We start from the raw sequence: 11,346 nt of genomic DNA on the forward strand, positions 1-11,346 counted from the left end.
GAGATTTTCAGGTGGTGGGAATGATTGGTTGCTGGTGCTTAGCAGCGAAGGCACTCCACAGACTTGTATAGTGTCGGCGATGTATGCCGGTCTCAGTTTTTTCGTCTCTGTATGGGAGAAGACTTGCCTTGACGGCCACAGCCTTCACATGGGCATGGCTTCAGCATGGAAATTTCCTCGGAAGACTTGCTTAGTCTCTGTTTGAATTGATTATCCTTTGGACGCCTGTTCTACTTGAATAATAACTCGGCTATCCGTTAAAAAGGCGCAATGTTGGAAACAATGGTTTGGTTAATGGACCACAAACAAAATATCCGGCGAGCTTAACACCCTTTTAAAAGGGTAATGTTTGTTTGCTGTTTCTATATTCTATACTTGACATGAGGACTGATATCTATACCTATTATTAAAGCAAGCAATGTCTCTGGAGTTTTGGTACGTCACCCTAATTTTGCAAAAAAATCCTGACGTTTTGTGAAATCAACCCGCAGTCCAATTCTGAGTATAGGGGGGCTCGGTTGGAAAAAATAGGAAAGCGAGGGGGTTAAAGGGGAAAGAGCTCAGCTCCCTCGTCCCCCTCCCCTCCCTCGGGGGATCGAGACGCCGCCGCTCCGTCCGGCCCGTCCGGCTCCGGGCCCCTCCCTTGGGGGATTGAGATGCCGCCGCTCCGTCCGGCTTCGGGCCCCTCCCTCGGGGGATCGAGACGCTGCCGCTCCGTCCGACTCCGAGGCTGGCGGCCAGTTCCCACCTTCGTCCTCCACCCCATCTCCACCGGTGACATCCTACCGCCGCTCCGTCCAGCTCCGGGGCCGGCGGCCGGTTCCCACCTTCGCCCTCCACCCCATGTCCACCGACGACATCCCGCCGTCCTCCGACATCGATGCCATCATCCTCCGGTTCCTGCGCCACTTCAGGACCCGCACGACGCTGGCCGTGTCGACCCGGTAATGGCCACCGCATCCTCGAGGCGGCAGCAAAGCGGGCAGTGATTGGGGTGGAGGCTAGACTGCTAGGAGAGCTCGCTGCCGAATCGGATCGGAATGGAGGCTGACTCGGGGCCAGACTGCCAGGAGAGTTTGCTGCCGAACCGGATCAGAATCGAGGCCGACTCGGATAGGAATCGAGGTTGCGTTCTTGCCTAAATTTAACGTTGCGCATACATATTTACATTATGATAATATATCCATTCTGCGTTCAATGTTGTTTACGGTGTTCTTCAATGTATGCAGATAATGAGAAGACTGATGCATCTGCCAAGAAAAAACAAGAAAAAGAAGTTTAAGACCAAGGCTGATGGTGATGCAATGGACCTGAATAAGCCCTCCAATGCTGCTGATGGTGAAGCTGAGCCTGGAACCGAGAAGAAGAAGAAAAAGAAGCATAAGCTAGAGGAGGAGACCCAGGAGCAGGAGAATGGCGCTGCCAATGGTGACGCTGAGGTTAACGAAACTCCCAAGAAGAAGAAGAAGAAGAGCCGCGAAGTTTCAGAGGAAGCTGAACCTAAGACAGCCACTGAAGGGAAGAAGAAAAAGAAAAAGAAGTCCAAGGCCGAGGATGATGAGTAGTTTACCTACTATATGGTGATGAATTCGAGTATTTGTTGAAAACAGAGATGAACATCTAGATTGTGGTCCATGCAGAGTTCGATGAAATCATGCTCGACTATGAAATTGCATAGGTAAATTGCAGTGGATTGAATTACCTTATAAATCAGTTTCTTTTTATAGGGATACATACCTCCTTTATGAGCTGATGCATCCATTTCTTTGCTGATGTTTTTCAAATTCAAATTCAGCTTGCAGTTCAAATAACGCGCTGCAGTATGCTTGCTGTCTTTTGTTTTTGGTTCTACTTGTGCACAGCCGTACACAGCAATATGATATGAGTTGAGATTTGGCTATTGTTCTCACTAAATCTGTTACTAAAGACTGTACCTACTGTTTGAACCTGTACCTGCTCATCATGTTTTATCAGATTTGATTTACATCAGATTTGCTATCCTGTAAAAATATGTGCAGTAGGATTGGTTCTTTTAGTTTTATGATAGCATTACTATGTGGTTCTTTTAGTTTTCGAGAAAGAGGATGCCCTCCTTTTGTCTACCAGATGCAGCCAATCACTCAGCACTCGACAAGTTTAGAAGGCTTGAGCATGTGCCAAACAACTAGCTTAAATTGCATGATCAGATAGCTGGGGCGTCTCATTCTTTGAGTAATGGTGAAAATATCAAGCAAATAATATGGCTGATAGGAGTACTGCTTAAATGTGAATGTGTCATGTTTTCACTCTTGGATGTTAGAATTGATGCGTGGTAATCAGTAGCTACTAAAAAACTTCTTAAACTTAGGAAATGTTAAATGTTACGGGGAACCGAAAGGAAAAAAAAAGATATGGCAGTATTTGTGTTGGTATAAAATATTATTAGTTTGAAAAATACAATGGGTCTTTTACCATAGCAACGCACGGGCATTTTGCTAGTAATACGTAAATAGCATGTTATTCATGTGAGTCACGGCAATGACGACTTAACCCAAGTTGCCGAAATAGACATCTATGCTTGCAGTCTGCTTTTATCTAAAAGTTTTGCTGGAACCAACAAAAAGAAAAGAGCACTGATCCCTTCACATCAAACTAGTTACAAACAAGCTCAAAAAGGTATCCCCTTTGCTTGCTCACTGTTCCGTTTTTCCTCGCATCTTTAGAATATCGTGTTCCTTTTACCCCTTCTTTAACTGGTAAATAATTGGCTTTCCCCTGTACTAAAATTGACACAAGGACTAACACGGTAGCATATAGATGGTGAATGTTGTTCATGATAGCCAAGACAGTGAAGACATGATCTAAACTGTGAGATTCATTCGTAGAAGAGCCTGCAATTTACAGCCTATCACGCTTTTTATAAAGTTTGATTACATTGGTCGTTGGTGAGCGAGGCTTAGTCACCTACGCCAAAAAAACAGTTGGTCCAAGTCTATTTTGTTGTGTTAGTTGCAACCAATCTTCAATAATGTCGAGCAAAATAAAGGACTGGAATCGGATGTTTTTGTTGGGTTTTTAGGCCTTGTTTATTTGAGCTTCCTGAGAGCTTCTTCGTGTGAAAAGCTAGAAGCTCAAATAAACAGTGAACTTTTTGTGCAGCTTTCAGAAAGCTGGAAGTTCAGGAAAACTGAGTTTACATGGAAAGCTAGAAAGCTCAGTTTTATGAGCTTTTCATAGTTTTTTGAGCTCAGAAAGCTAAACACATCTTCTAAAAGCTAGTATTAACTATTCAGAATCAAGAAGCCAGCAGTAGCTTTTCTTTTCAAAGAAGCTCAAAAGCTGCAACTCAAACAAACAATCCTTTATAATTTCTAGCCTACATAATTTTTTTTCTTAGCTGATGTCGAGGGACGGCCATCTATAATAGATTTTCGTTCTCCCTGTTACTGAGGTCATTCTTTCATCCTCAGCATCTCGACAATCATCTTAGGCAGACTTGAATCACATGTGATCTTCTCCAATCGACAACTCAGGTTCAGGGTTTCGTCTGCACATCACCACACCACGAAGATGGTCATCATCTGACCATTATCTTATCCATCTCGGGGGTTCGTCTACCTCAACAGAGTTTATATTGTCCCTTCTACTCTTCTAGTAGACGCGGGCTCAACCCTGCCGCGAGCTTAGCCGTGGATATATACATCGATTTGCAGGTTGTAGTCGTTTATCTGCTCCTAACTCGAAGAATCTGAATCACACGGTATCCTATTTGCCGCACGTGTTGTTCAAGTGTGTCATGAATCATGACAATGAAGTCACATTCATAACTCAGAAATAGATAGTGCTTGCAATCTTGAGTTGCAGATCCTGCAAAACCAGACAGATAAAATATTAGAAGCTTTACACCAAACTTAGCAAGCAATTTCCAAAAGATACCACCTTTACCCACCACTGACGTTTGGCCAGCAGGAGATCCAAGCTTGCATCAATTAATTTACTCACTGGCTATTTTTCTCCATATTTTCAGCATAAAGGCAAGTGGCAAAGCAAGTGGAAGTGATAAGTTTCTAAAGGCACCTGCACTTGCCCACATTGATTTCTGACATGTCCTCGGACTGTCCATGATAATCTGTTGACCAAAAGCAGAGCACGAGCAGTGGCAGGTTTCAGACTTGAGATTCATCCACAGCACCATTTGGTCTGGACTCTGTTTGGTTCATGGAATTAGTATTTCGTTACTTTCTCTCTCCTCGAAGTGTTTTTTGAGATTTGGGAAATTTAAAGTACTGGTACATCATTACCTCGGCCCTTTGAAGCACGGATGAAGATTAGTAGTGAGGAATAGTTTCATCACACCAAAATTCAGCTTATGACATATTAGACTCGTTGACATGTAAATGCTCTTTCTATCACAGTATCCAGGATCTGAGAAATTGTAATAAATGTGCTAACAATCACAATTCTGGTCAAATTTCCACATATTTTTTGGTATATGCCTAAAGAAATCATTCGAAGAGGAGCCTAATCGTGGACCTTACACCCCTTGGCCTTATCACGCTTTTCATGTACGATTAACTTGGTTGTTGGTGAGCGAATTTTAGTCATCCATGCAAAAGCAAAAGTCGGTCCAAGTCTATTTTTATCTGTTAGCTGCAACCAATTCTAAATAATGTCCGAAGAAATAAAGGATCAGATGTTTCTGTTTTATTTTAGAATATCCAGCTCAGGGTTTCGCCTCGCTAATAAGATTTTATCTTGTGCCCCTCCTACTCTTCTAGTAAACTCGGCCTAGACCCTGCCGCGAGCTTGGTCGTAGTATACATCCAAACGCACACACTCTCTGAAGACTCACCAGTTGACTGGCCAGATATATAATTATAATTATATATTATTTTTTTAAGCGGCCGCTGCTCAGTTTGCATTGATATAGAAGAGGAACAAAACTGTACATGTAAAAAAAAAGCAAAAAGGAAAAACTCCGTGGTTGATAGTTACACGTAATAATTATAATTATATATATACATATATGTATATATGCTTGCTTCTTATTGGACAGGAGTTCCGTGGTTAATACATGCAGTGTACGCACATAGACGCAACGGCTCAAACGTATTCAAGTGTCTGTGACACTGACATGTCGGCCTCCGATTGTGTTCCTGTGGGAGAAGACTGTGGCATTGACGGCAACAGGTTCGCAAATCACGTGGGCGGTGGGCATGGCTACATGGAAATTTCCTGGAGGACTTTGTGCTGTGAGTTACATTAACTATTTGACCTGAGCTTCTCGTCTGATAGAACACACATCTGGGGATTGTTCCACATTAATTATGGGACCTCCATATGGTTAGATGTTTGATGCAATGAATCAATTTTGATCATTCACTGGAAAACATTATGCTAACAACGTTGTAAAAGTAGTTTCAGTCATTTCTTTGCTCTGAACTTGAAGAAATCGACCATGCGCACGGTAGCCTATTTGCATCATGTGTTGTTCAAGTCTGTCATGACAATGAAAGGCACATTCTCAATTCTGAAAATAGATAGTTCTTGCAATCTTGAGTTAGATAAGTTCTTTAGACACCAAACCAGCAAGCAAGTTCCAAAAGGTACCCCCTTCATCCACCACTCACATCTGTCCATCAGAAGATCCAAGGTCACACAAATGTACTTGCTCACTGGCAAATTTTCCTTCACATTTTCAGCATAAAAGGCAACTAACAATGCAAGTGAAGTGATAAGTTTCTAAATGCTCTTGCACTTGTTGCCAACATATTGCGTACTGACGTGTCCTTTGGACTGCGCATTCTAATCTTAATATGTGGACCAAAAGCAGAGCACGAGGAGTGGCAGGATTCAGAGTTTCAGACGTACATCCTTTCCCTCTATAAATAGAGGGGGTTGGCATCACAAGCACCTTTCCATGCCACAAGCAGAGGTCGAGAACCCAGCTAAACAGAGCAACACCGTCATGGCCCACTACATGAAGCTGCTGATTCTACTCCCTGCCCTTCTCCTCATCGTCCAGGCGCAAGGTACGAACCTCTTCGCATCGGTCTCGGCTGTTTCTGAGGAAATGCAATCAGAAGTCGATTGAGAAACTCAGCTATCTGTTTCTTTTTTGTTGTCGTTCATGGCGGTCGTACGGTGATCAGGGGCGAGGCCGGCGGCGAGCCCGAAGAAGTGCGCCGCGTCGAGCGTGACGGTGGAACAGAGCAACACTGGGGAGAAGGCCGGGTACGACCCGGTGTTCGTGGTGGCGGTGCGCAACACCTGCGGGTGCGCCGTCCGCGCCGTGTACCTCCGCTCCGAGGGCTTCGCCAGCTCCGTCGCCGTCGACCCGCGCCTATTCCGCCGGGAAGGCCGCGACTACCTCGTCGGCAACGGCTGCCGGATCGAGCCCAACTCGGCCGTGCGGTTCCGCTACGCCTGGGACCGCGCCTTCCGGATGACGGCCGCCGCGGTGCACGACGACTGCTCCTGATCGGTCTCCGGCGATAGGAAGCTGCCAGTCCAAAGAGATCCTCCTGCGCCGACGAGGCTGTAACGAGATCGTTTACCTTTCCGGTCCCGCGGGAGATACTCTCGTCTGACAGCAAACTCACTTGATAGTAATACACATGTTTACGGTTTTAGTGTTTATTAAGAAGCTGATTAGTTTGGTGAATCATAGTACTAGTAGTTAAGTATTAAGAGGTTAGTTTTGTATGTGCATGTGTTCAAGCATCCATGTACAAACCGGAATCTAAGGAACAAAAAGGATAAAGCGAGAGCATCCAGCTTTCTGGTGCAGAGATTTTCAGGCGCTGGGAATGATTGGTCGCCTACCCTGCCGGTACTTAGCTGCGAAGGAGCTTAGTCGCTAAGGCTTGCGTTATGCCTGCGCGCAATTGACTCCAAACTTTCTGATGATTACTGACCGCATGTCGCGTAAAAGGCCGTGACCAGTGGTAGACCGGTAGTAACCAAAGTAAACTAAATGATGATTAAGTTTTCAGAAGAACGATGTCGACTCGTTGCAGATCACGAGCGTGATCTGGTGACGATTTGTCACCAGACATGTGCGCGCAAAACGCCGCGCGCGCGGCGGCCGCGATGAATTGCGGCGGCCGGCGGCGAAGTAAAGGCAGTGCGCGTGATGTGAGGTGTGAAGCGGCAGCGGCGATCGAGCGGCGAAGTAAAGGCCTCCGCGTGTGCTTGGCGTCCGCGGCGAGCGAGGCAGTGGCCCCATTAGAAATTTATTTTTTTATTGAAACTTTTTCCGAGACCTGCTTTTCATGTGCGAAACTTTTCTGGCTTTTTGTTCAAACTTGTGGATCCAGCTTGTTCGCCGGCTAATTCAAAAATAATAACTCCTGGATCTCGTTAGCACGAAGTGGTCAAACGGAAACTTGCTTTAGGGGTGTTTGGGAGGAGGGGGTTAAATTTTAACCCCGTCACATCGAATGTTTAACACTAATTAGGAGTATTAAACCTAAACTAATTACAAAACTAATTACACAACCCCTAGGCTAAATCGCGAGGCGAATCTATTAAACCTAATTAGTCCATGATTTGACAATATGGTGCTACAGTAACCATTCACTAATGATGGATTAATTGGCTTAATAGATTCGTCTCGCGATTTAGCCTAGGGATTTTGCAATTAGTTTTGTAATTAGCTTATGTTTAGTCCTTCTAATTAGTATCCGAACATCCGATGTGACACGGCTAAAGTTTAGCCCCCTCCTCCCAAACACCCCCTTAAACTATTTCTGTCCCTTCCCTTTGCCAAAAGATAAAGAGATGCTCTGTGGTTGGCCAGCGAAACGCACAAGTGAGCGCAAAGGTGCAATTTGTTCGAGGAAAAATGGGACAGGGCCTTGTTATCAGTCAGACTCGGACATGCCAATAAGCTAACAGATTAATATGACCATTAAGTCCTTGATCACCTGTGGCTAAACTCCAAATTAGAGAACAACTCAACCTTTCCTTCACCTTAAAAGGTGGGAAGAAATAACCCTGGATTGGAGGATCTTGAGACACAAGTCACGTAAACAAAGGAGGACCAGAGAAATTCCTTGTGCTGCATAGCCCATGGTTTGGATCCATGCCACTTGGAAGTTGGAACCTATCTGCTCATAGCAGTCTTGGATTACTCAACATGTTTAGCGCGTATTTTGATCTGCTACTTTTCTAGTTTAATTTGCTTCACATCTAGCATAAAGTTAAAGCTGGCTCCGCAAATTTTGTTTTCAGGCAAAACATTGGCCTATATCTTTCAACTACCTGCCAAGTTTTGCAACAATGTGCAGGTCAGCTGGTAGACCGATAACGCTGATATCACGATATCTGATAGAACAGCCGAGATAAAGTTTGCATGCACGACATTATTAGATGAAACTTTGGCTTTTCGTCACTGAACACCCCATGCAAGACCACAGCGGCCACTAGGCAGCGGCAGCCATGCATACTACAAGCGAGACCATGGACTGGGAAGTATCTGGCCTCAGTGTTGCTTGGTTGCTAAGGGTGTGTTTGGTTTCAAGGACGGGACGGGATGGAACGGGACGATCCCAAATTATACAGTGTTTGGTGTTTGATTTGGAGTCACCGGGATGGGGCGGTCCCAAAAGAGGAATATACCTCGAAGGTGCGGGATGCTGTCTTCGCGCGGGCGAGCTCGAGGCCAGTCGCCGAACGTACACGGGCGAGCTCGCGACCTTCGTGGCGCAGGTGCGGTGGCGAGGAGGACAAGCGCCACCGGCCCCTGCTGGCAGACGAGCGCTGTCGGCCACCGCGGGGAGGCGCGGGCGGAGCAGCGCCGCCGGCCACGGCGGGCAGGCACGGAGCAATGTTGCCAGCCACCACAAGCAACCTCGAGTGACGCCAGCCACCTTGAGTGAAGGAGCGGAGGAACCTCTCACTGGTGGAAAACGCGGCATTAGTCTCGGTTGGTAGGGCTCAAAGATACCAAAAATCCATCCGGGATTAAATTTTCGAGACGAAGGAGGATTCTTTAATCCCGGGTCATTCACCTAGGAATAAAGGGCGGCCACGCTAGGCGCATGCACTTGCCCTTTTAGTCCCCGTTGGTATTACCAACCGGGACTAAAAGATTTAAAAAAATAAAAAAACTAGCCAATAATTAATATTCCGGTTAGTCTTTTCTTTTTCTGATTTTGATCCGATAAACTTATTTCATAAAACAACTTCTCATGAACTTCTCAAATAACTTTGCACAAATATGCCAATATCGAAGAACACATGAAATTTTTCGGTGCATCCGCCACAAAAACACATGGAATTTTTCGAGACATGTCTAGTTTGCAAAACAAACCACAGGGTGACAGGATCATCTGTTCTGAAGCGCACGCTTCTAACAAATAATAACCATACTGATCGACGATGGCTAGATGGGCCATGGATACGTACAGTACTAGCTAGATTAAGACATAGAGCGGATTCGAAGGATCCAAGACGTGAAGATAAACCCCCACGCAAAAATCAGAGCCGTCATAAATCTATTGAAGGAAAGCCATTTCCCTGCGCATCACCAGTGAAACCAAGATGAAGTTAACAATTAATCAAAAGCCTTTCCTCTTCGTCACGGCTAGAACTACCAAAAAATAAGAACCAGCTAGCTGTTAGTTGCTCATCCCTGAGGAACCAAAGATAATGCAAAAGCAGGAAGGAGCTAGGGGTGGTTTACGCTCTCGTTTTAGAGATCGTAGCTTTCCGACTAGCATCCAAGGCCTCCATTTCTGATGCCCATGCAGCTTCCCGAGCCGCACCTTCAGCTGCCTATTCAGCTCCCCGCGCGTCATGTGACAGCGGCCCGCATCGGAGGCCAGGCGGCCCAGCCCCACGCCGGCGGTCAGGCTCCTGGTCAGGGAGGCCTGACGCACCGTACACCAGTGGCCATGCGGCTCGAACAGGGAGGCCCCGTGCGCTGGAGGCCATGCGGCCCAGTTGCGGAGGCCCTGTGCGCGCCGCGCTCCGGCAGCCTGCGCCGGAGGCCAGGCGGCCCGGTCGGGGAGGCCCTGCGCCCTGCACGCTAGCGGCGCAGAGAGTGGAGAGAGGAGGAGAGGGAGGAGAGAAGAGGGAGGAGAGGAAGTTTCTGGAAGAAAGGGAGAGGAGGAGAGCGCCTGCGCGAGGATAAGGGAGAGGAGGAGAAGATAAGGTGTAGAGGGAGAGAGGGGGCGCGTGGAAAGGGACGTTTTGTCTGGGTTGGAAACACCAACCGGGACTAAAGGCCCCCCTAGTCTTAGTTCGAATTTCCAACCAGGATAAAAGGGTGCAGTATCGGTGGGATTTTTTTTAGCCGTTACAACTGGGACTACAAATCTACTTTAGTCACGGGTCCAATGTTAATCGGGATTAAAGGGGTTGGATGGAATGTCAGTTCTCTATTAGTGGCTATGTCCTCAATCTCCTTCCTCCTCGATTTAGCTCATTCCTCCATTGATTCACGAAGCTGAGTAATCAAATTGGTTCGCAAGATATCAACGATGATGTAGTTGTGAGTGATTGAGCTGGGATTCAATAAGGATAATGAATTTCATCCAAGGGTGGCTGGCAGTTTTCACGGGAGCAAAGAGAAGAACCAGAGGGAATGGATGAAGAAGAAGATGGAAGAAGTGAGACTAACACGTGGGTCTTGCAGGAAGGTGTCACATTCGATTTTAAAATAAAATCAAGTACTACCTATATATGTGTCAGGATCTAGTTTCATACATATAGTGACATCATCAGTGAATAACAGTAACAATATCATATAAAGAAAATATAAATAAAGACTTACGAGTCTATCAGAGATATACAGCTTCATCCTGGAAACGGAGGCTACAAACTTCACAGGCAATCAATTGGGGGGCTACGTACGCCTAGAACTCAGCATCATCTTTAGAAAACTTCACACACCTTCCTCTTCTGAGCAGTAGTTAGCAAGGGTGAGTACACTTATGGTTGGTACTCAGCAGGACCACAAGAAATAACCAAAATAACGATTTAAGTCCATCTTCACGTTTATTTAATCATGTGAGGGTTCAGGCTGCTCTTCACCATGAGCATGGCTGGTATATCAGTTTTACACTCTGCAGAGGTTGTACACTTTCACCACAAGTCACGTAAAAGTTTAGAGAACTTTAGACCCAACTATGTTGTGCTGATCATGCACTCATCACACTACCGAGGTCTGCATAGGGACGCTACGAGGCCTTTACAAAGATTTTCTAGTAAGTGGTAACCCGCCAAGGTTTCAGGTCGAAGCAGAGCATAAACCTCTCTCAAGACTGCGAAGCTACCATAGAGCAGATCAGACCGAGCACCGGGTTATACCCCATCAACGCCTCCCCTCCAAAAGATTACCCCAAACTAGAGTGTCTAATT

The 11,346-nt window shown here is 46.1% G+C and overlaps 1 protein-coding gene and 1 long non-coding RNA gene across 2 annotated transcripts; one reads left to right on the plus strand and one right to left on the minus strand.

Annotated features, from left to right (window-relative positions):
* The first annotated feature begins 5,854 nt into the window (after positions 1 to 5,854).
* Positions 5,855 to 6,768, plus strand: LOC117833606 (protein TAPETUM DETERMINANT 1). Its single transcript, XM_034713170.2, has 2 exons — positions 5,855 to 6,011; positions 6,132 to 6,768. The coding sequence occupies exons 1-2, from the start codon at positions 5,900 to 5,902 to the stop codon at positions 6,458 to 6,460; spliced, it is 441 nt and encodes a 146-aa protein (XP_034569061.1). The 5' UTR covers positions 5,855 to 5,899; the 3' UTR covers positions 6,461 to 6,768.
* Positions 6,769 to 9,151: 2,383 nt separating this feature from the next.
* Positions 9,152 to 10,753, minus strand: LOC117866443 (uncharacterized). Its single transcript, XR_004642881.2, has 2 exons — positions 9,668 to 10,753; positions 9,152 to 9,501 (listed from the first exon to the last, which is right to left on the minus strand). It is a non-coding gene; the product is annotated as an uncharacterized lncRNA (long non-coding RNA).
* Between the last annotated feature and the right edge of the window lie 593 nt (positions 10,754 to 11,346).

The sequence above is a fragment of the Setaria viridis genome, chromosome 8, assembly GCF_005286985.2.
Source record: "Setaria viridis chromosome 8, Setaria_viridis_v4.0, whole genome shotgun sequence".
In the NCBI taxonomy this organism is placed as follows: Eukaryota; Viridiplantae; Streptophyta; class Magnoliopsida; order Poales; family Poaceae; genus Setaria; species Setaria viridis.